General features: G+C 41.8%; 1 protein-coding gene across 3 annotated transcripts in view; it reads right to left on the reverse strand.

Moving 5' to 3' along the window:
* Positions 1 to 25,918, reverse strand: part of smc1b (structural maintenance of chromosomes 1B) — a 67,245-nt gene that overhangs the window by 20,067 nt on the left and 21,260 nt on the right. For all 3 annotated transcript variants that reach the window (XR_009063366.1, XM_057837939.1, XM_057837938.1), the window contains exons 11-16: positions 19,534 to 19,725; positions 19,314 to 19,460; positions 2,095 to 2,232; positions 832 to 948; positions 498 to 604; positions 256 to 397 (exon numbers count right to left, since the gene is read on the reverse strand). Coding sequence is in view for 2 of the 3 variants with exons in the window: in XM_057837939.1 (XP_057693922.1) it covers positions 256 to 397; positions 498 to 604; positions 832 to 948; positions 2,095 to 2,232; positions 19,314 to 19,460; positions 19,534 to 19,725 (843 nt within the window). In the remaining variant the exon portion in view is untranslated. The remainder of the gene's footprint in view (positions 1 to 255; positions 398 to 497; positions 605 to 831; positions 949 to 2,094; positions 2,233 to 19,313; positions 19,461 to 19,533; positions 19,726 to 25,918) is intronic.

Below are 25,918 nucleotides of genomic sequence, written 5' to 3' on the forward strand. Positions count from 1 at the left end.
AAAGATCGAGTTATGCTTCCGCGTCAGACTTGCGCCATCAAGGAAGACCCGATTTACGACTCTGCCCCGTAGCCTGACGTGTGCCCTACTGAATTTTCTAACCTAGCGTCACGTCGACGCATATGATGTGGTGGAAATGGACTGTGATTGGTCCATTTTGGAGGTGCATCAATTCTTTTTGTTTTGTTTTTACTCAAGGATTACCATTTAATTACTATTATTATTATTACAGGATTACAGTATATCCATGCTAACCTGTTTCTTTTGGATTATGTTGCTTTCTTCATTTTGGATTGAGGCCTGTGTTTCACTAAGCTTCTTCTTCTGCTTCTCTTGTTGCTCTTTTTCATACTCCATCTTGGCATTCAAGCGACTGCACTGGTTCTCAAACTCCAAGCTGAAAGTATTTGGAGTCCATTAGAATGCAAATCCCCACATACAAAAATGTAGTATGAACATTGGAAACTCAATCCCATGAAGTCTGGTATTCTTTATACCGTTTCATATTGTGCTCTTCCTGATGTTTCAGGCGCTCCTGTTCATATTCTCGAATGTTTTCCACACCAATCTCAGCACAGAAGTCAGAAAACACCATGTCCTCTGTCTAAAGAAGCATATTTTATGAATAAATAGTGGCTGGCTACCAATTCAGGGTGTACCCCGCCTACTGCCCATGGATAGCTGGATTAGGCTAAAGTACACCCGCGACCCTTGTGAGGATTGCAGCTCAGAAGATGAATATATAAAAGAATATTCCACCTTGATGTCTGGCTCTGGATACTTTAAAGGATGAAAAATATATCTTTATTATTAGCATTTAAGGTACGATACCTGCTGAATCTGGTCTTTAAGGTCATTCATGGCAATTTCTTTCACCTTCACGCTTCCAAGCTGCATCTGGATCTGGGAGTCTAGGTTTACCAGTTCACTCTCCATACGAGAAATTTCCTGTCACCATGGGAAAGGACAATCAGTGATAATTATGTGTGTCTGCAACAATGAAAACTCGAGATGCCGATCGATCGGGTCCGATCACGTCATTTTCAAAGTATCGGAATCGGCAAAAAAATATCGGCCATGCCTTTAAATTTTTAAAAATTTTTTAAAATTAAATCGTTTTCTAGTTGTATTTAACGTTACAGACATAATATGTTACACTCATCCAGAGTCTTTAGTTTAGGCTTAAGGTAGGGTTATCAAATTTATCCCAATAAAGGCGGCAATAATTTTTAAAAAATGTATCACGTTAAAAAATTTCCGCAATTAATGCTGAGTTGCACGACCCACTCACGCATTGACACGCTCAATCTGTGATGGCGCCATTTTACCTATATAGAGATAAAGGTAGCATATAATAAGTAGAGTGAATTTTGGCAGCCTCTGGAGGCTTATTTTAATTGGCTAAAGCCTTACAATCCTTCTCCCTACAATTAGAAATATCATGGGAAGCAATGTGGGGAAGCAAGGACGCATTTGATCTTTTATTTAACACCTTATTTTATTTCCCAACGCAGAAAAGATATATCAATTGCTAGCACTACGCACAGTAATGGTTCCACTTCCCATCATGGTTCCACTTCCCATCATGCATTGGGGCATGGCTGCAGTATCATTTACTGAAAGCTCAACAAATACACTAGATGGCAATATTTAGTCACAATATACAAAGTCACAAGTCTTTCTATCCGTGGATCCCTCTCACAGAAAGAATGTTAATAATGTAAATGCCATCTTGAGGATTTATTGTCATAATAAACAAATACAGTACTTATGTACTGTATGTTGAATGTATATATTCGTCCGAGTTTTATTCATTTTTTTCTTGATGCATTGCCAAAATGTATATGATCGGGAAAAATTATCAGGAATGATTGGAATTGAATCGGGAGCAAAAAAAAGCAATCGGATCGGGAAATATCGGGATCGGCAGATACTCAAACTAAAACGATGAGGATCGGATCGGGACCAAAAAAATCATGATCGGAACAACCCTAACGAAAACATTTCTAAAGCATAGAGATGGATAACCCTAGGCTGTTTGCAGTTTTCAATACCCATGAAACCTTTTCGAGTTTGATACATAGGTCGTCTTACCCCAAGGAGTTTAGGAATACTTTGCTTCTCAAGGAGGTCAAGTTCACTTTTGGTATATTTCAGGCGGGTCTTTAAGCCGTTTCCTTGCAGAATGATCTGATTAAGGTCTGACTCCTTCCGTCTATGCCTCATCAGATTCTGGAAAAAAAAAGAAAAGAAAAGAAAAAAAGGCATGCATTTGTGACATTGTTGGTTCTTGAATTTGAGTTCCCATTGGCGCGGAGATCTGTGAACAGCTATAGATACCCAGGTTTAGACAGACATCAGTAGATATCCTGTTTAGGACCCCCAAAAAATCATGCCAGGTGAGGAAGTGAAAAAGAGTTTATTGCTATTATGATAATACATGGGATTTATATAGCACTTTTCAAAACCATTTTGCATTGCATTATTCTTTCCCTCTACACTAGATGGTGGTAAGCTACTAATGTAGCCACAGCTACCCTGGGGCAGTCTGACAGAAATGAGGTAGCCAATTTGTACTATTGCCCTGGGCAAGTACGGTGAAGTATCTTGCCCATCGATACAACTACTGGCACAAGTGGGAACCAGATTCTAACCCTCGATTCTTCATTCAACGGATGACCTGCTTAACCGTCAGTGCCACTGTCACCCTGCTATAATTTAACAATTCAGAACTTTGTTCTCAGTCTTTGTACATCTTTTCTTCATCTTCTTATTAGTTTGACGTATCTGGAGAGAAAAACAATCACTTTGCCGGATCATTCATATTTTAATGTCACCTGTTTGTCTGTGAAGCCCTTTGGGTCTCTTTGTGATTAAGGGCTATGTGAGTGACTTGACTTTAATATCATCATAATGACACCTAATGGTGGAAAAATCCAGCTATATCCATGTCAGATTCAAACATTTCTATCCTATAAAATTTGTTTTGTTATTGTATTAACCCTTAGATGCACAAGTTACTGGACCCTAAACTCTTCCATAAGTGGGTCAAAAATGACCCATATTAGAACCATTGTGGCTCTGTGTTCTACCCTGGGTGGGAGGTAATTCTCTCTAGTAAGAGTCCTACCAACTCATTCTGTTGGCCATAATTTGGAAACTTTCTTCTTCAGAGGACACATAAGTGGAATCTTATGAGTCAGATTGATCCTGTTCAGTTGGATTTCCAGGTGGACAACTGCCACTGCCACCTGGACAATAGTCTGGGTCCTCATCATCAGAAATTTCAGACACTTGAGTCCAATTCGATCCAGGTCACTTTCCTATGTGGTTAAAATCCCATCCGGGCCACATTTTTCCAGAATGAGGCTGCGGTCCAAACTGTCAAGATCCCCAAATTGGAAATCATGCAGCAATTAACATCAGCAAAGAACGAGAGAGACAGGGTGTTACGGTAGCGGTGCAGCTGTGCATTAGTGTTAGCGCCTAGCTTGAACGCGGCTTTAGGGGAAGGAGCGGGCTTGACAACAGTCATAAAAAATAAAATGGGTTCAGAATAAGCCTGAACATGCTTGGTTTTCTCTCTGCTCCAATGCTCCTGCGGGCCAGTTTGCTCAGCGCATCTCGGACTGCGAATTAGAGCGCATGTGTGATACTTGAACAGGCTCAATGGACAAAGGCAGTCTGAACGGGTACGCCAAAAAAACAGATATGACAAAAAATCTGAATTGTGTATTAGGACCTGCGGTACGAACCTAGCCTTAGTTCGCTAGCTAGTTATGAAGTAGGTTAATTTGTTGATAAATAATAATAGAGTCATGAAAGACACACACACAAAATACTATATGGACATAGTACAGTACACGTATCAGCTCTTGCTGTGTAAAATAATCTTCTTAAGGGATGTCACTTTTTACATACCTTGTCTGTGTGGTCTATGGTAAATTTATTGCTGACAGCCAAAGTTGATAAGAATGAAAGATTCCCATTGGATTCCATAGAAAATGCATGTGGGTCATTTTTGACCCACTTGTGGAAGCTTAGGGTAGTAATACAAAAATGACAATTTCTTCAAATGTATTAAAAGTTCATCAAAAATTTGAATGGAATTATATCAAGAACATGTTTTTTGAGGAATACCTAAAAAATGAAAAATTTTTCATTTTGAAGATATTTCAAGAAAACAACCTCACCGGGTCATTTCTGACCCACTTATGCATCTAAGGGTTAGCACCTTTTTTGCTAAACTGGTTACTTTTGAACTTTGATTTACGATGGCTCTGCTTTTGAGAAAACAGGCAAAGAACGATGTGAATGTCGCTTCTAATATGTTTGCCATTCCATGTCAGAGACAAGTTCTCCTTTTAAGTCTACAAAGGGGGAGTTCAGAATTTTTGACATCAGGCTTAATCTTCGAGTTTGGGGGGGGGTAGGGGGGGGGTTAATTCGTCAGTGGAGTTGATTGAAAAAAATTCAGTATCGTTTGTTAGTCTTTTATTATTTTCAGGGCTCCTCAGTGATTATGCTAATGCAAGTCAATATGGCCAATTAGCATGCTAATTAAAACCGATATTCACAGATCTAACATAGTCAAATAAATTCAAAACGCAGCTCAATGTTCAAAAACTCCCTGCAGCCAAAACAATGTCTCACCAAACTGCCGTAATTCATTTAATTCAGCGGGAGTATTTTCCCATATGCGTAATGGCACCACAATAGAGGGTAGTGCTATGGCGACTTGTCTTCACCTCGGTCTGCTATGCAGAGTGTTCATGGAACGGCGTCAACATGGTGAAATTTGCTTTTAGAAGCTGTGGAATTATACAGAAGAAATGGACAAAGGAAAGTTTCCACCGCTTGCCTGTGAAGAACGAGGAACTATATAAAAAGTGGTTACTCTGCTGGATATGACATCCCACCGGTGGAAAAAGTACTGCTTTGGAGTATTTGCAGCGCGCATTTTCATCGGTATCCTCTCCTGAAACCAAATGCTGTGCCTTCGACTGTCCAAACATCTTAAAGAGCATGTAATAAACAGGTAAAAAAATATTTTTATATATGAAAGTATATCGCCTGCACACCTCAATATCGCAGCTCGTGTTAGTGAGGCTTGTAACTAACACCATGCATATTTATGGTTCGTGTTTTTAAATTGGAAACAATGGTCAATGTTCTGTCCAATATCTCATGAAGTGCATTTTTCCTTCGTGCTAATTATTTTAACAGCCGTTTGACAGGAAGGAAGTACTGCGGCGGCCATTTTTGTAGTATTTTTGTCAGTCCGTCGTTTGTTGAGTGCTGGTTGTGTTGTTTGCACCTTCGAAGACATCGTCGTTTCTATGTCCTTAGATAAGTGACACCTACCTAGCTTGTAATAAATAAAGAAATAAACCAAAAAGTAATCTCCGAGTTGGTCTTTGGGAAAGCGTTGAACAGCGCTCCTAAATACGATTTTAAAAAATCAATAAATTCTATAACTTTTTTAAAACTGAACATGACAATCCTGGATGTTTTTTTTTTTTAGATATTAGGGTTTACCTTATTCCTTTGTGCGATTGTGTCTACAACCAATGCATATTATCATGACAATTTTAACAAGCTACTTTTTACTGTGATCTCTAGGTGACCTGGAGATGCTGAAGGTACACCCAGAAGAGGCTCCACTGTTTTCAACTCCATGAGGGCAAGGGCGCCAGCAAGCAAGGAATGCTGAAGGTAGGCTCTACCAACATTTGTCCCTTTAACAATTGCACTCAACGCTTCTTATGTGTACATATCTCAATCAAATTTACTCTATCAGGGACTTTGAGATACAGCTTGGAGTTTCCAAAGCAAACGAAAAGATGGGTTGCCCGGAGGAGTTACGAGCCAACAACGCAGACATTCTGACAGAATTTGGTGGCGCATGTCCTGGAAAGACTGCAGGATTCATCAGTGAAGTTTGCTGATCCAGACTTTTATTTCAAGCCTCCAAGTACAATCCCCCAAAGCATTGCAGGCATCAAAAGGCCTGATAAAGAAAAAGTCATTTTACATGTCAGTAGATTTAAAGAATAAGTAGGCTGACATTTTCCTTTTTTTTTAATAGATATTTTTGAATGTACTATGATTAAAAAAAAAAAAAACACACACATATTGTCTTATTTGTGAAATGTGAAGGTTTAAAAGATCAAAAGTTTCTGGGTATGTAGGAGTTGTACTTAGAACAATTGCAGAGCATCTTCAGTTTCCCTAAAACCATTGTAGTTCCCACTGACAGAAGTGCACTTGTCACGGATGCAGGAGACGACACACGATGGAAGAACACGTCGCTGGCCTCTTCCCAGATGTTTGCCTTTCAACGCCCACTCAAGAACAACCCTATATGCCACCAATCGGAGTTACCTAAAACAAGAAAACCATAATACAGGGTGATTGAAAAAGAAAGTGCCAGAATCATGGGATAGTTTAAAAGTATATATATTATTTAAAAAAGTTACAGAACTCTAGCTTGGACACATGTTCAATATTCCCAACAAATAAGCACCACTATACTATATGCAGCAGGATTCAAAATGAGGGCGAAAAAAGTAGCGGCTTATAGTCCACAAATTACGTAACTTCAAGTTTTTAAATCAAGTGCTCTAAGGTGACCATCACCGGCAATTGAAATCCATGAAATAATACTTTAAGTTATGTTCAACACATTTGCCTATGTCAGAGTTTTATAATGTTTTTCATTTTTGACATATTGCGTTATGATTTAGGCACATTCTTGTAAATAATTGCCATACTGCTACTGCTTTCTATATTGACAATGCTTTTACGCTCACAATGCATTACTGTTGCGATGATATACAGTGGGGAGAACAAGTATTTGATACACTGTCAATGGGTTTTCCCATTGGCAGCGTATCAAATACTTGTAGCTGCTGAAGTAGAACTAAGCTTAGAGTATACGAATATTCGCCCAGTGGCAAAATAAAGCATGCAGGAATCCACTTACCTCATTGATAGTTGCCCGTTTTTTTTCCAGTTGGTCTTGTCTACGAAGAAAAAGGTTTCAAGAACACCTTTTTGAGAAGTGGTAAAAAGTCTTGGTGTTCACTTGCAACGGTTTACAGAGCTCCTGAAAACTGTTCAGCTCCAATTCTTCCCTGCATTTTGGGGGCGGGAAGTCGCTTCGTTGCCACAAAAAAAAAAAAAAAAAAAAAAAACCCCAACAACAAAAAACTGAAAAAACCGATGTGATATCCCTCCGCCCAGCTTGCCCAGCCAGCTTGTTCTCCTTTGCAAAGCAACTGAGTTACTAATGTTGCTGTTCTTACCGCAGTTATTGACATGCAATGGAAAGTTTTAATAACTTTATCCTGAAAACATAGCCAACACTATTGATTGCATGCGTCATCGATGATTCTCCTGCGTGCATATGTATTTTTTAATTAGTATGCTAATTGGCCATATTGACTTGCATTAGCATAGCCACTCCGGAGCCCTGAAAAATAATAGAAGACTGACAAACGATACGTAACATTTTGAAATCAACTCCACTGACTAATTAACCCCCCCTTACTCGAAGATTAAGCCTGATGTCAAAAATTCTTAACTCCCCCTTTAACACACCATATTAGCTCTCTCTACAGATTGGTCAGATTGGCTTTTCAATGTGTTCAACTGTTTGTCAAAATTTTGAATTAAGATGAGAAACACAATTGTGGTGAGTTTTATATTGCATGCCCACCACTAGGTGTCAGCAAAGATACACAAAGAAATGTCGGGGTTAGATAGATAGGGTGGAGTATTTATGATCAGCTGCAAAAAATTGTGAACATTCATTCATTCATTCATTTTCCATGCCGCATTGTTTTAAAATGAAAAGTCAGGTGTCAACAATGGGACTCAAATCCCAGAAAAAATCTACACTCCTGCCATTTCAGCGTATGACTTTAACCACTATAGTCTATAGACAAGTTTCCGAGGTACTTCCGGTTTACTTCCTCATGGCTGCCTACCACTTTCGTTTCTTTGATTTTTTTTTTTTACCATTGAAGTCAATGGCACTATTAAAGTTGACTCAACCTCTGTCCTGTGTCCTAGTGTGTACCACATTGAGCATGGATAAAAGAAAGAGGACAAAAGAACTTTATGAGGACTTCAGAAGAAAAATTATGAGGAAGCATGGGCAATCTCCAGGCTACAAGTCCATCTCCAAAGACCTGAATGTTCCTGTGTCTACGCAGTCTGCGCAGTGTAATCAATAAATGTGAACCCAATGGCACTGTGGCTAACTTCCCTAGATTTGGATGGAGTGGAAAATTTGATGAGAGATTTCAACGAAAGATTGTACGGATGGTGGATGAAGAACCTCGACTAACATCCAAACAAGTTCAAGCTGTCCTGCAGTCCGAGGGTACAACAGTGTCAACCCGTACTATCCGTCAGTGTCTGAATGTAGAGGGACTCTATGGTAGGATACCCAGGAAGACCCCACTTCTGACCCAGAAACATACAAAAAGCCAGGTTGCAGTTTGGCAAAACTTACTTGAGAAAGCCAAAAACGTTTTGGAAGAATGTTCTATGGTCAGATGAGACAAAAGTAGAGCTTTTGGGAAAAGGCTTCAACATAAAGTTTACAGGGAAAAAAACGAGGCCTTCAAAGATAAGAACACAGTCCTCACAGTCAAACCAGGGCCATGGAAAGAGGGTTACGACACTCTTTGTTGTCGCCGCCAGTGGTCACATGGTTCATGTAGGGCACAGGTGTCAAACAGATTCCAGAAGGGGCCTAGTGGGTGCAGGTTTGCTTTCCAACCAATGAAGAGGACACCTTTTCACTAATTAGATCTTTTAAATGTGTAATCTGTTAAACTTTGTCAGGTGCTGCTTGTTTCAGTAGGAAGTTCATTGGTTAAAATGTCTGTGCTTTATCGGTTGGAACAAAATCCAGCACCCACTAGGCCCTTTCTGGAATCGGTTTGACACCTGAGATATAGGGCATGAGTAGTTACAAGCACAAGCAGCATTGTAGTGGTTTGCAATGGAACTGACAGCGGTAATTGCGACATTTATGGAAAAATGGATAAAATCACGTTATCTAAGTACATGTTTGATTATGTCATTGCATAATGACATATATGTAAGTACAGTGTATCACAAAAGTGAGTACACCCCTTGCATTTCTGCAGATATTAAAGATAAGTATATCTTTTCAAGGGAAAACACTGACAAAATTCACTTTGACACAATGAAAAGTATTCTGTGTGCAGCTTATATAATAGATTTAATTTATTTTCCCCTAAAAATAACTCAAAATATAGCCATTAATATCTAAAACCCTGGCAACAAAAGTGAGTACACCCCATAGTGACAGTTGTCAATATTAACATACAACATGTCAACTGTCAATATTTTGTGTGGCCACCACTAATATCCAGAACTGCCTTTACTCTTCTGGGCATGGAGTCATTCATTTTTATCACGTATTAAAATTTGAATTTGAAACAGGGAAGTCAACGCTATGGTTTGAAATGAGAGCTGGCATTGTGACGGCGTCAAGGTTCAAGGCTGCAGCAAGAGCCGACCCTTCAAATCTTGCTAAATCTCTGATGAGGCAAATATGTTACCCTGATCGATGCCGCTTTTCTACAATAGCAACAAGGCATGTGTGACATATAAACATTCAACTGGCAGATTTCAAGCAATATACTCATGAACTTGTAAGGAAATTACCGTTAAACATATCTTGAAAATTGTCCTCAGAAAAGTAAAATAATAATTACATTTTCTTTTTTGTCAGATGGGGATGTGAACACAAGAAAACAGCTAGGCAGACAGATGAGGCCACCGTTGGACCACAGGACCAGAATCTGAATGTTTGTGACTAGGAACAAAGCTGTCTTTGCTGTACACTAGAGCCTAGATCTTGAGCCCAAACCCGACCCCAATGTTGGGCCGGGTCGGGCCCAAAATGTCAATTATTTCTTCTTCTCTCTCGCTCACTTTTTTTTTTTTAAATAAACATATATTCATATACTTATGGCGGAAAACACAGACAACACTAAAAAAGCAGTTTCTGCTCTTGCACTCCTCTATAAAATAAACTGCTGTATTTTGAGCCAAAAGAACTGTTGTGTTTGATAGAACAATATGTCTATATGCTGCCATAGCAGATTCATGGCACATTAAGCCCCCAAACTTTTTTTACTTTGTCCGTTTTACCCTGGAAACCCCCATTTACAGATGTCAAGCAACCGCTTTGTTTTAACCCAGCCATAAAACGAAGGTAATTAATTACATGTACTATTCAAAATGTCTGTCATATTTAGCTTAGAATCATTAATTAATGTCTAATATTTCGTAAAAAAAAAAAAAAAAAAAAAAAAAAAAAAAAAAACGACTTTAAAAAGTTATTCACTCAGATATTTTAAACTTTTAAACAAATTACATCACAATGAAAAAAATGGTGTCTGTAAAAAAGTCACGGATACCTATCTCATAACTATCGCTTAATTGTACTTTTTTTGTTACTGCTGCATTTTCTCCAATATGTTAGATGATAAATAATCGATACAATCAAAGAATTTTTTTTTTAAAAAGTTCAAAAGGGTAAATATATGAAAAAGAAAATCTCAACAAACTCCTTGATGTCTGCAATATCTGAAGACTTGTCGGATGACAGGGATATTCATCATCAAGGCTGTAAACTTTATGCACAGGCAAACATGCTTAAAAGAAGATTTTTTTTACATGCTCCCCCCACGTTTAGACCTCACTGTTTAAGGCATACTGCATACCGTTTTACACTGCTCACTTGTGGTCAAGGTAGGCAGCTACATCTATGCAGAGGCTAAATGTAGCCTACAATGATGCCCTGAGGCTGTTACTGCGTGTACCGAGATGGTACAGCGCCAGCCAATTATTTGTTAGCTCTGGGTTACCCACCTTTAAGGCGCTTTTAAGAAAATTAATGTACAGCTTCATGAGTCGGCTAAATAATATTATAATGAATTTAACAGACCCTACAATGAGCTTTAGACTTGGTTTGAGCCTGTGGCGCCACTAGCACAAAAGCCGGTTAGTTGTGCACTGATAGCCAGTGCTTCCTTGTTGTTCTGTTTTGTTTTTCATTTCTTTCCTTTCAAGTCGCTTTATTACTATGTCTCTGTAACTATAGTATTCTTTTCTTCTTTGTTGGTGTGTGTGGTATGGACCCACTGTGAGATTCCGGAATAAAGATCATAATATACAGTACTGTGCAAAAGTTTTAGGCAGGACACCTCCCTAAAACTTTTGCACAGTACTGTACATTTCAGAATATTGTATTTTCTATTTTTGAGCAGAATTTTACCTTTGTATAGGCTAATGTTCCTATTGTTGAAAGCACAAAAGTGTGTAATAAACAACTAGCACATTTATATTTTTCATTTTGTTGTACCGAAAATGAACCGAACCGTGACCTCAAAACCAAGGTACGTACCGAACCGAGATTTTTGTGTACCGTTACACCCCTAATATATATCCATTCACAGCTGTGTCTTGACACTCAGTGAGCCATGCTACATGGAGTTTTTGGATCGAAACAGGGTAAGTACCCGATAATATCCCGTTAAAGTTATGGCTTTCGCCGTTTTAAAAAAAAAAGTTTTTTTAAAAAAAATGATGACCTGTTAAAAAATGTTTCCCCCCAGAAAATTGAGATTTTAAGCTTTCCAATTACGTATCACACATGCATATACTTATACTAAAACGATGTATGGATGTTAAACTAAGGAATACTTGTTATAAAATAAATAATTTAGACAAAACAGAGAAGGCGCTGTGCATGCCTAATCACGTGAACGCTGTGGCCCCACCCCTTTTTAATCTTCCTCTTCTACCCTGTCCGCATCCTGGTATTTCCTTTTCGATATGAAGCAGCAAGAAGTGAAAAACAAACTAAAGACGGGGGAATTGAATAGAAAAACATGCACCGCGGCAGGAGTGGGGTATGAAAAGGCTTCAAACTGATTGTTGAAGATGCTATACTGAAACGTGTGTCGGCTTTGCTGAATGTAAACGAATGTGACGCTTTGCTCTCATACGAGAAATATATTGAACAAACTTTGCGTTTGTTTTCTGCCAACTCGAAGAGATTAAAATAAATGTCAAATCCACTATCCACCTGATAGAACAGGGTCGGGCTTTAATACCCACGGGCCGGGTCAAAATTAATTTTTTTTAGGCCCGATCTAAGCTCTACCGTACACTACATGCAGTGTTTTTGCCGTCGATTAGGGTGGCGGGGGCGTGTCGACGATGAGAATGACGTCTCGTGCAAAAGGTCAATAGAACTGGACTTAAACAATATATGATCAAATTGATTTTATGTAAAACACATACCACTACTAATATTAATATTAATTTGTGGAAGATTAATGGAGAGCGAGAGTAAGAGGCGGAGCCCGTGTCTGTGACTCGTATCATCATTTACACATTATACAAACTAGGGCTGGGCGATATGGCCTTAAGCACGTATCACTGTAAATTGAGCAGATTTACCTCGATAACGATAAATGATGATAAATTTGCCCAAGCAGACTGTTATATAATTTGAAAATCTGAATCAATGCATGAAATACAGATTAACCGTTTCTTCTTGATTCATTTACCAGCTTTCAATTTAATATATTTAACAATTGTACATGCAGTCTAAACATTAAGTATACAAAAATTCATTGTAAAGAATAAGAATTCAAGTATGAACATTTAAAACAGCTTGTATGGCTTGAACAATGTACATTGTCAAAATCAATATGCCTGTGCAAACATGTCATTGTAACATAAATTACTTCCAGCTTGAACAGTACACTTCAAAAAGACAACTTATTGTTAATGGCTGCTGTGACATAATTACTCAACACAAGTGTTTACTGCAAGGTTTCAGGTTTTTTTTCCCAGTGCATTTTTTAATACATACACACACACATTAAAGCTGTGTCGATCTAATGACACAGAATTAAGCACATACAGAATAATAGCTGGGGCCATTAAACAGTTATATTATAATTTTCACTGTTAGATTGTACTTTATGCTGAATGCTTTACCATCACAAAAGCTATCAGAGAAATCACACACAGACAGATACACAATAACGTGATATACTAATTACTAGATGCATCCGAGACCAATCCACTCATTAAGTTCAGCTGTTTCGACACAATGTTAGAGCAGCTATCCGACACCATCACGTTCATTTGTAGCGTTAACCGCTAGCGTTAGCCACTAGCGTTAGCCTGTGGCTTGGCTACCAGTAGAAAGCATTGAAAGCATCCTCTTTGGAAATCATGAGAACAAGGGAGGACTGTGGGTGAAAGCCTGTCTGGGTGCCGCCAAGAGTCTATTTAATGTCGGGTGAAAGTTTGGCGAACCTCCCTTAAGCAACACTCCATCACGTTTGCTTGTAGCGTTAGCCGCTAGCGTTAGCCTACCGGGCTCGTTTGTTTGGCTTCCTGATAACCACGTGACTCCATGCGTAAGCACACTGTCTGCTTTCTTAAAGGGGAATGAACATAGCCGAACAACACAGAGTCAAAGCGGGATGAAAAGACTATATTTTCTTGTTTTATTAAATTACCGAATTTACTGTCATGGTCAAAATGACGTTGGTCATCGTAAAGAATTTCGGTACCGGTAAATTTTCGGTTTACCGCCCTGCTCTAATACACACACATCCACCCTCTCTAAACACAGAAAGTCGCCAGAGAGAAAAAAACACTACAGGCTGTATTATGAAAATGTTATTTGGAACCGTTGTTTACAATGGCGGAACACTTAAAAAAAATAGGCTTATGGTAGAGAGGAAACTAGTTAGCCGTCTTGGCATGCATTATATTAAACACACACATCCACCCTCTCTCAACACATAAAGTCGCCAGAGAAAAATACACCACAGGCTGTATTATGAAAATGTTATTTTGAACAGATGTTTACAATGGCAGAAGAATTTTAAAAAGTAGGCTTATGGTTGAGAGGAAACTTGTTAGCCGTCTTGGCATGCTAACTAGCCACGTTATCTGCCTCGTTAACAAGCTTACGTTATAGTATTTGTTTTACCGTAGCTAGACACACTAAACACGCTTGAGCTGGTGGGAAATGTTCATGATAGCGTTTACTTACTTTAAATTTTGTGTAAAATGACGGATGATGGTCACGTAAATAAGAAATCCTGTTGGAGGTCCTGCTGCCCCTCCTCCTCTAAGCCGCAGCCATCTGTTTCTTTTCGGTTGCTGAAGTACTCCCAAACTTGCAACTTTGTCTTTTTTGAGGGGAGGGGGAAGCTCAGGGGTAGTGTCACCGACAGACACAGGACAGAGCAGCAAGTGGAGGGGGAGGGTTGAGCGCTGCCGCTTCAAGCCGTAGATTTCCCGCAGAATTTTTGGGACATAAAAAATAGCTAATACCGCACTAGCTATGACTGAGAATTTAAGTGATTTTGAAACCATGACATTTTCATACCACCAGTGTTGTTTTCGTCAACGACGACGACAACGAAAACATTTTGTTAACGAACATTTTTTTCATGACGACGTCACGATGACGAGCTGAAAACGCATCATGGATGACTAGAACATGACGAGAAGGTTGGCAATTTACGTCTAACAAGACAAGAACCGCACACGAAAATGCGCCATCGTTTCTGTCATATGTTCACAAAGCGTGACATTTGATAGTTGTGTGAGTTTTTTTTTTTTTTAATTGTGCGCATACTGTTCAGATTGCTTCCGAGCCATGTTTTGTGTCATTCACGTGACATGCCATGCGCTGCGCACGCCTCCAAACACTCCTGAGGCAGTGCACAAGAGCGGTGGCTTAACATCATCGCTTGGTGGTCAGAAACGGAATTCGGATCAGGCCAGGAGTGGCTAACACTTCCCGGTGGGTCGGCCTGACGTTCGGGTCAGTCATAATATACATTTTTAATGAAGCTGTCAGTTAAACTCGTTACTAACTGCAATAACGCAGCCACCCTTTGCGCAATAAATTATGGCCCTTCTAGCATCCCGTTATTTGGAATTCAAGATCCCGCGACGGGCTCCCAATGCCGCCAGCTCTCAATAATACCTGACTGCAGCCGACAGCTGCTATAGACCCTACTCACATGACGTCACAACCACGCCTCCGCGCCATATTGTCCGTCTACTCGTCGTTTTGACGCATTACCGCTACGTAAATTCCTCCTATTATGGCGTGTTTTTCTGCTCGTTAACATTCATAATCAAAATGGTGAAGTCGTGTGTGGCGGTTGGTTGCAATAACAGAGAAGATAGACGGAGAGACTTGAAGTTCTACCGTACTCCGAGAGACCTGGAGAGGAGAGCGAGATGGACTGCTGCATTTCGACGAGAAAACTGGGCTCCAAACGATTACCACAGATTATGTAGTAGTCATTTTATATCTGGTAAGATGCATTTAATATATATTTAGAGGGTTTTGGGCTGACAACCACAATTAAGATCATTGCGAGGCTAATCGCCGACAACATACAGTTTCAAATTCAAGATGCTTATTTCTTCCACCATCATTACATTTTGAATAATATTTAGCTGGTACCAAGTGAAAGAAGCTGGCCTCGTCTACGGATCATCAGTTAAACAGGTGTGTCCAAACCTTTTGCAAAGGGGGCCAGATTATGTGTGGTAAAAATGCGGGGGGCTACCTTGGCTGATTTACATAGAACAATAAATTTAAACAAATTTCAGCAAGCCCTTCTGTGTGTCACATTTGCTTTATTATTTTTTTTAATTCATAATTTCAACAGTCTCGTCTTTGTGGCGTTCTCTTTCGACACTCGGGCTCTTGCGAAATACTGCTGCTGTGAAATTAAACTAGCTTCAAGTTGCTATAATGTCTCGCTGCGTATCTTCCCTGTAATGTTGTTGTACATGTCAGCGTGTCTTGTTCGGTAATATTATCGCGTCACATCGAACTCTTTGAAAACAGCGACTGTCTCTTTGCAAATGAGGCAGACACAGTTGTTGCATGTTTTATTGAGGAAATAGTCCAATATCCACCTATCCTTGAAGCGTCGGCCATCGCAGTCAACTTTTTTTTTTATTGATTGTCGCCATTTTAGAAAATTGGAAGTAAAGGGTCACACGGGGTAATGTTGCTTAGAGTGCTGCTCTTAAAAGTTTTTCAAACTTTTGTGACGATAGGCTGATTTTGTGTGGACAAGATAGTTGTAGATATCAGGGTAGCAGATGTCAGGCAGAGAGGGCGAAGACAGCGGGTCGAAAAATATCGATTTAGGCATTAAATATGGATCTGGCGAATGGATAGACTGAAGCTTTTCCACATAACGCCTTTTATGCAACGCATCCAATGAGTTTACAGCGTCTTAAAGCACCGGGGCTTCCATGAATTGCTCTATAAACTGAACGACTAATTGAAATCTTTGAGAATAGGGCTAAACAGAGACGGACAATATGGCGGCCGGATACAGCGACACGTCATTCTGTGACGTTGGTGAGTAGGGTCTATAGACCCCACTCACATGACGTCACAACCACGCCTCCGCACCATATTGTCCGTCAGCTCGTCGTGTGTACGCATTACCGCTACGTAAATTCCTCCTATTATGGCGTGTTTTTCTGCTCGTTAACATTAATAATCAAAATGGTGAAGGCGTGTGTGGCGGTTGGTTGCAGTAACAGAGAATATAGACAGAGAGACTTGAATCTCTATCGTATTCCGAGAGACCCGGAGAGGAGAGCGAGATGGACTGCTGCAATTCGACGACAAAACTGGGCACCAAACGATTACCACAGATTATGTAGTAGTCATTTTATATCTGGTAAGATGCATTTAATATATATTTAGAGGGTTTTGGGCTGACAACCACAATTAAGATCATTGCGAGGCTAATCGCCGACAACATAGTTTCAAATTCAAGATGCTTATTTCTTCCACCATCATTATTTTTGAATAATATTTAGCTGGTACCAAGTGAAAGAAGCTGGCCTCGTCTACGGATCATCAGTTAACCAGGTGTGTCCAAACCTTTTGCAAAGGGGGCCAGATTTGGTGTGGTAAAAATGCGGGGGGCTACCTTGGCTGATTTACATAGAACAATAAATTTAAACAAATTTTAGCAAGCCCTTCTGTGTGTCACATTTGCTTTATTATTTTTTTTAATTCATAATTTCAACAGTCTCGTCTTTGTGGCGTTCTCTTTCGACACTCGGGCTCTTGCGAAATACTGCTGCTGTGAAATTAAACTAGCTTCAAGTTGCTATAATTTCTCGCTGCGTATCTTCCCTGTAATGTTGTACATGTTAGCGTGTCTTGTTCGGTAATATTATCGCGTCACATCGAACTCTTTGAAAACAACGACTGTCTCTTTGCAAATGAGGCAGACACAGTTGTTGCATGTTTTATTGAAGAAATAGTCCAATATCCACCTATCCTTGAAGCGTCGGCCATCGCAGTCAACTTTTTTTTTATTGATTGTCGCCATTTTAGAAAATTGGAAGTAAAGGGTCACACGGGGTAATGTTGCTTAGAGTGCTGCCCTTAAAAGTTTTTCAAACTTTCGTGACGATAGGCTGATTTTGTGTGGACAAGATAGTTGTAGATATCAGGGTAGCAGATGTCAGGCAGAGAGGGCGAAGACAGCGGGTCGAAAAATATCGATTTAGGCATTAAATATGGATCTGGCGAATGGATAGACTGAAGCTTTTCCACATAACGCCTTTTATGCAACGCATCCAATGAGTTTACAGCGTCTTAAAGCACCGGGGCTTCCATGAATTGCTCTATAAACTGAACGACTAATTGAAATCTTTGAGAATAGGGCTAAACAGAGACGGACAATATGGCGGCCGTATACAGCGACACGTCATTCTGTGACGTTGGTGAGTAGGGTCTATAGACCCCACTCACATGACGTCACAACCACGCCTCCGCATCATATTGTCCGTCAGCTCGTCGTGTGTACGCATTACCGCTACGTAAATTCCTCCTATTATGGCGTGTTTTTCTGCTCGTTAACATTAATAATCAAAATGGTGAAGGCGTGTGTGGCGGTTGGTTGCAGTAACAGAGAATATAGACAGAGAGACTTGAATCTCTATCGTATTCCGAGAGACCCGGAGAGGAGAGCGAGATGGACTGCTGCAATTCGACGACAAAACTGGGCACCAAACGATTACCACAGATTATGTAGTAGTCATTTTATATCTGGTAAGATGCATTTAATATATATTTAGAGGGTTTTGGGCTGACAACCACAATTAAGATCATTGCGAGGCTAATCGCCGACAACATAGTTTCAAATTCAAGATGCTTATTTCTTCCACCATCATTATTTTTGAATAATATTTAGCTGGTACCAAGTGAAAGAAGCTGGCCTCGTCTACGGATCATCAGTTAACCAGGTGTGTCCAAACCTTTTGCAAAGGGGGCCAGATTTGGTGTGGTAAAAATGCGGGGGGCTACCTTGGCTGATTTACATAGAACAATATATTTAAACAAATTTTAGCAAGCCCTTCTGTGTGTCACATTGGCTTTATTATTATTTTTTTTAATTCATAATTTCAACAATCTCGTCTTTGTGGCGTTCTCTTTCGACACTCGGGCTCTTGCGAAATACTGCTGCTGTGAAATTAAACTAGCTTCAAGTTGCTATAATGTCTCGCTGCGTATCTTCCCTGTAATGTTGTTGTACATGTCAGCGTGTCTTGTTTGGTAATATAGCGTCACATCGACACAACTCGTCACAAGTTCCCGATAACCTGTTAGCTACATATGACCTCCTTGCACAGCAGTTTTATTTCACTGCATTCATACTGGTAATTTTACCAAAATAAAGTTAGTGTTGTGAAAATATGTGTTTACTTGTCTGTCAATGTTCATTCGTAATAGTTGGAAACCTTTATTTTTTTTACTAAAACCTTGTGTATCCGTCAACTAATACTGCATTAAATTTTTTGAGTTTTCATCAACTAAAACTAGACTAAAACTGTTGAGTTTTCTTCAACTCAAACGAGACAAAAAATTGTTTGATTATCCGTCGACTAAAACTAACACATTTTAAAATGACTACATTTAAAAGGACTGCCAAAAATAACACTGCATAACACGGTAAACCTTGAAACCAGTAACTGGCACATGCATCGTTTGGTGTAGATCATATTTTTCCTACAAACGAGGTGGTGTGGGCATGTATGTTTTTCTTGAGAGGGTAAAAAAATAGCCATTTTAAAAAAAAACCCACTTCATGTGGACAAGACCTAAATTTGCAACTTACGGTAATTAATCAAGAGTAAAAACTACACTACACTATATGTTGACTTACCTTTAGCTCATCAGTCAGCTGTTGTTTTTCAAGATTCAGCCTGGTTACATCTCTGTCATCCCAGCAGCGTGCTTTGGTGGCCAAGTAACTGGAGCCTCCAGAGATCACACCGGTCTTTGAAAACAGGGTCCCATCCAGAGATACAGTCTGCAGCAACCGATATGAGCTCAGAACAGTGCATCACAAGCATTTGTTGCACTTATCTGGACAAAAGGTTGACCTTAAGGCGCTCCTTCCCATCAAAGGCAATGCTCCTCGCCTCTTTAATCGTCTCACACACAAGCGTGTTGCCACATACAAACTGCACCACTCTCTTCAGCTCTGGTACGCTTGTGGTCACATTGATGAGCACAATGTCCCCTACCATCTTGGCGCCCGGTATTTCCCTCAGCCGCTCATTTAGAGGATGCACCTGAATGCACGAGATGATGTTTAATAATTCTCGGACTGTTGCAAAGAGAGCTATTGGGAAAGAACAAATTGAGGCCAGCCATTTTCACAGATTTAAAAAGATGCAAGCTATGCTAGGGCTAGTGTCTGCACTCATTAGCCCTGAGTTCATCTTGAACAATGGTTACGTTGAGTGGATGCCGTCCACTTCAATTTAAGAAGTCAAGGTCAAATTGATTTTATAGTTTCTTCTTTATAATTGTAGTGATTGGGTTTTTAAATTTAAATGGATTTCTAATTTCAGACATGCTGTGAGAACAACACTGGGACTTTTTGCACTACTTGGCTGCCCTAATGGGCAGCTGTATATGAATGACAAGGATGCAGCGTATGAAAGGAGAGGAAAGAGGACTTGACCTTTCACCACATTGCCTTAAAATGTAATCACTTCTTTTTGACGATTCAAATCTTTCTGTAGAGTAGAGAGCTGAAACGAATACTCGAGCAACTCGAGTACCTCGAGTTTATAGAGTGATCAGAGTAATTTTATTCGCCTCGAGGAATTGTTTAATTTGCCAGCTCTAAGAATCACGTTTTGCCCGTACTACTTTTAATGCAGGACAACGCGCTGACGTCACGTGCATAGAGGAAAGAGCAAAAAAATAAATAAATACCTGACTGCAGTCGACAGTCGCTGCAAATTATGCCAACGTTGCTACAAACTACCCAAGCATGATGCTACGGTGGTAACAGGTACCGTCTGATGAGTCTTATAGATATCAAATGTCTATAGAACTAGATGCGAAATGACAGACTCAGCGGCGTTAGTAAACAGCCGCCATCTTAAAGCAGTAGACTTCGCAGCGCTAATAAATAAGATTAACGTTACTGTCCCTTGCTCACGTAACATTAGCCGTGCGGAGGGCTAGGTTTCTATCAATTTTGACTACTGTTGATGCGTGGCTAACGTATCTTACATACATACAGGATTTTACAGATTTAATCTGTAAAAACATAGCACTGTTGAGTGATGAGGGTGTAAAGTAAAAACAATAAAGCTAACTGTCAAATTTAGCTCAGTAGTCATTGCTGGATAAAACACCAAGTAGCACTAGTCTCTAATGTGCACCGATACAGCAAGTATCATACATTTATTTTGAACACTGCAAAAACTCAAAATCCTATCAGGACTTACAGTTTAGACCAGGGGTGTCCAAACGTTTTGCAAAGGGGGCCAGATTTGGCGTGGTAAAAATGTGGGGGGCCGACCTTGGCTCACGTCCTTTTTACGTAGAACAATATATTTAAGCAAAATTTAGCACGCCACTCAGTGTGTCACATTTGCTTTATTTTTATTTTTTTTAAGAGCTGAAACGAATACTCGAACAACTCGAGTAACTCGAGTTTAAAAACTGATCCGAGTAATTTTATGCACCTCGAGTAATCGTTTATTTTGACAGCTCTAAGCATCACGTTTTGCTCGGACTACTTTTAATGCGGGACAACGCGCTGATGTCATGTGCGTAGAGGAAGAAGCAAAAAAAATAAATAAAAAAACTTACTGCAGCCGACAGTCACTACAAACGACGCCGACATTGCTAAATACTAGCCTGCACGATGCTACGTTGGTAGCAGGTAGCGTCTGATGAGTCTCATAGAGATCACATGTATGTTGAACTAGATGCGAAATGACAGACTCGGCCGCGTCTGGGCAGCGTTAGTAAACAGCCACCATCTTAAAGCAGTACAGCACTAAGCGCTAATAAAGAGCGCTAAGCGCTAATGAATAAGATTAACGTTACTGTCACAAGCTCACGTAACGTTAGCCATGCGGAGGGCTAGGTTTCTATTAATTATGACCACTGTCGATGCGTGGCTAACGTGTCTTACATACAGGCTTTAACATAACATAGCGTTGTGGAGTGATGAGGGTGTAAAATAAAAACTCAATAATGCTAACTATCAATTTTAGCTCAGTAGTCATTGCTGGATAAAACACCAAGTAGCACTGGTCCCTAATGTGCTCCAATACAGCCTGTATCATACATTTATTTTGAACACTGCAAAAACTCAAAATCCTATCAGGACTTACAGTTTAGACTAACTTAAAACTTAACTAGAACTTAAAAATGGCTTGACACAAATAGAAATTCAATTGAAACACGTGGGAAAAAAATCCTAACTTTTAAGTGATGTGTGTTATCAAGCGTAACAGCATTTATTTATTTATTTATTTTAAATAAGATCTAAGGGTTTTTTTGAGTGAAGGCAGTGAATTAGTCTTTTTTTTGTTCTAGTTACATCTGAGATGCAATTGTTGGCTGTTTTCAACAATATACATCGAAAACAAAGACACTGATTGACTGAAAATGGTTCAAGATTAGATGAAATGTCTTTTTTTCTCATGTATATTTATAATTGCGCTTCACCTAAAAATATATTTGTTTTATCCAATTACTCGATTAATCGATAGAATTTTCAGTCGATTACTCGATTACTAAAATATTCGATAGCTGCAGCCCTAATTTTTTTAATGAATAATTTCAACAATCCCACAACTAGCCTTTGTGGCGTTCTCTTTCGACTCTCGGGCTCTTGCGAAATACTACTGCTGTGAAATTAAACTAGCTTCAAGTTGCTTCAATTTCTTGCTGCGTATATTCCCTGTAATTTTGTCGTATATGTCAGCCTGTCTTGTTTGGTAATATCGCCTCACATTGAAATCTTTAAAAACAGCGACTGTCTCTTTACAAATGAGGTAAGACACAGTTGTTGCGTATTTTAGTGAAGAAATAGTCCAATTTCCACCTATCCTTGAAGCGTCGGCAGTCACAGTCAACTTTCTTTTCTTTTTTTTGTTGATTTTCGCCATTTTAGAAAATGGAAGTAATGGGTCACACAGAGTAATGTTGCTTAGCCCTTAAATACCTGCAACATAAAGCAATTATCAGAAAATTCCAAAATTTGAAAAATAAGGTCCTAATGAAACCTATTTTGCAAATTTGTAAAAAGAAAAGTCAAAATGAATATGTGTAATAAGCGCTCTAATATTTATAACCAGGGGTGCACATAAGTGGTCCGCATGCGCGCATGCGTACTGGACGTAGACAAACGCGCTGGCCCTCAACGGTTTCCATACGCTTTTGCGTACCGATGGCTGACCACTGTATTTGCAGCGGACACGAGAAAATAACTTTCCATGGGCTCACCACCTGTGGGAGGGGCCAAAAGGGTCGGGTGCGTAGGGAGTTGGGCGGCAGCCAAAGGCGGGGGCCTTGGCGGTCCGACCCCCAGCTGCTGAAGCTAACTCTTGGGACATGGAATGTCACCTCTCTGGCAGGGAAGGAGCCTGAGCTGGTGTGTGAGGCAGAGAAGTTCCAACTAGATATAGTCGGACTCTCCTCCACACACAGCTTGGGTTCTGGTACCAATCCTCTCGAGAGGGGTTGGACTCTCTTCCACTCTGGAGTTGCCCATGGTGAGAGGCGCCGGGCAGGTGTGGGCATACTTATTGCCCCCCGGCTTGGCGCCTGTACGTTGGGGTTTACCCCGGTGGACGAGAGGGTAGCCTCCCTCCGCCTTCGGGTGGGGGGACGGGTTCTAACTGTTGTTTGCGCTTATGCACCGAACAGCAGTTCAGAATACCCACCCTTTTTGGAGTCCTTGGAGGGTGTGCTAGAGAGCGCCCCCTCTGGGGACTCCCTCGTTCTACTGGGGGACTTCAATGCTCACGTGGGCAATGACAGTGAGACCTGGAGGGGCGTGATTGGGAGGAACTGCCCCCCCGATCAGAACCCGAGTGGTGTTCTGTTATTGGACTTCTGTGCTCGTCACGGTTTGTCTATAACGAACACCATGTTCAAACATAGGGGTGTCCATATGTGCACTTGGCACCAGGACACCCTAGGCCGCAGTTCGATGATCGACTTCGTAATCGTGTCATCGGACTTGCGGCCGCATGTTTTGGACACTCGGGTGAAGAGAGTGGCGGAGCTGTCAACTGATCACCACCTGGTGGTGTGTTGGCTCTGATGGCGGGGGAAGATGCTGGCCAGACCTGGCAGGCCCAAACGTATTGTGAGGGTCTGCTGGGAACGTCTGGCAGAATCCCCTGTCAGAAAGAGTTTCAACACCCACCTCCGGCAGAACTTCTCCCTTGTCCCGGGGGAGGTGGGGGACATTGAGTCCGAGTGGGACATGTTCCGCACCTCCATTGTTGAGGCGGCCGATCAGAGCTGTGGCCGTAAGGTGGTTGGTGCCTGTCGTGGCGGCAATCCCCGAACCCGCTGGTGGACACCAGCGGTAAGGGATGCCGTCAAGCTGAAGAAGGAGGCCTATCGGGCCTTTTTGGCCTGTGGGACTCCGGAGGCAGCTGACAGGTACCGGCTGGCCAAGCGGACTGCGGCCTCGGCAGTCGCCGAGGCAAAAACTCGGACATGGGAGGAGTTCGGTGAGGCCATGGAAAATGACTTCCGGACGGCTTCGAGGAAATTCTGGTCCACCATCCGGCGTCTGAGAAGAGGAAAGCAGTGCACCATTAACACTGTGTATAGTGAAGATGGTGTACTGCTGACCTCGACTCGGGACGTCGTGAGTCGGTGGGGAGAATACTTCGAAGCCCTCCTCAATTCCACCGATACGCCTTCCTTTGAGGAAGCAGAGTCTGGGGACTCTGAGGTGGGCTCTTCGATCTCTGGGGTTGAAGTCACTGAGGCGGTTGGCAAGCTCCTCGGTGGCAAGGCCCCGGGGGTGGATGAGATCCGCCCGGAGTTCCTAAAGGCTCTGGATGTTGTAGGGCTGTCATGGCTGACACGCCTCTACAACATCGCGTGGACATCGGGGACAGTGCCTCTGGATTGGCAGACCGGGGTGGTGGTCCCCCTTTTTAAAAAGGGGGACCGGAGGGTGTGTTCCAATTATAGAGGAATCACACTCCTCAGCCTCCCCGGCAAAGTCTATTCAGGGGTGCTGGAGAGGAGGGTCCGTCGGGAAGTCAAATCTCGGATTCAGGAGGAGCAGTGTGGTTTTTGTCCCGGCCGTGGAACAGTGGACCAGCTCTACACCCTCAGCAGGGTCCTCGAGGGTGCATGGGAGTTCGCCCAACCAGTCTACATGTGTTTTGTGGATTTGGAGAAGGCGTTCGACCGTGTGCCTAGGGGAATCCTGTGGAGGTTGCTCCGGGAGTACGGGGTACCGAACCCCTTGGTAAGGGCTGTTCGGTCCCTGTACGACCGGTGTCAGAGTCTGGTCCGCATTGCCGGCAGTAAGTCGAATTCGTTCCCAGTGAGGGTTGGACTCCGCCAAGGCTGCCCTTTGTCACCGATTTTGTTCATAATTTTTATGGACAGAATTTCTAGGTGCAGCCGAAGCGTTGAGGGGGTCCGGTTTGGTGACCTCAGCATTGAATCTCTGCTTTTTGCAGATGATTTAGTGCTGTTGGCTTCATCAAGCCGTGACCTCCAACTCTCACTGGAGCGGTTCGCAGCTGAGTGTGAAGCGGTTGGGATGAAGATCAGCACCTCCAAATCCGAGACCATGGTCCTCAGTCGGAAAAGGGTGGAGTGCCCTCTCCGGGTCGGGGATGAGATCCTGCCCCAAGTGGAGGAGTTCAAGTATCTTGGGGTCTTGTTCACGAGTGACGGTAGGAGGGAGCGGGAGATCGACAGGCGAATCGGTGCGGCGTCTGCAGTAATGCGGACTCTGCACTGGTCCGTCGAGGTGAAGAAGGAGCTGAGCCGAAAGGCAAAGCTCTCGATTTACCAGTCGATCTACGTTCCTACCCTCACCTATGGTCACGAGCTTTGGGTCGTGACCGAAAGAACAAGATCCCGGATACAAGCAGCCGAAATGAGTTTCCTCCGCAGGGTGTCCGGGCTCTCCCTTAGAGATAGGGTGAGAAGCTCGGTCATCCGGGAGGGACTCGGCGTCGAGCCGCTACTCCTCCGCGTAGAGAGGAGCCAGCTGAGGTGGCTCGGGCATCTGGTTCGGATGCCTCCCGGACGCCTCCCTGGAGAGGTGTTCCGGGCATGTCCCACCAGCGGGGGGCCCCGGGGACGACCCAGGACACGCTGGAGAGACTATGTCTCTCGGCTGGCCTGGGAACGCCTTGGGATCCCGCCGGAGGAGCTGGTTGAAGTGGCTGGGGAGAGGGAAGTCTGGGCTTCCCTGTTAAAGCTGCTGCCCCCGCGACCCGACCCCGGAACAAGCGGAAAATA

This window comes from Corythoichthys intestinalis, chromosome 5, assembly GCF_030265065.1.
Source record: "Corythoichthys intestinalis isolate RoL2023-P3 chromosome 5, ASM3026506v1, whole genome shotgun sequence".
Classification (NCBI taxonomy): Eukaryota; Metazoa; Chordata; class Actinopteri; order Syngnathiformes; family Syngnathidae; genus Corythoichthys; species Corythoichthys intestinalis.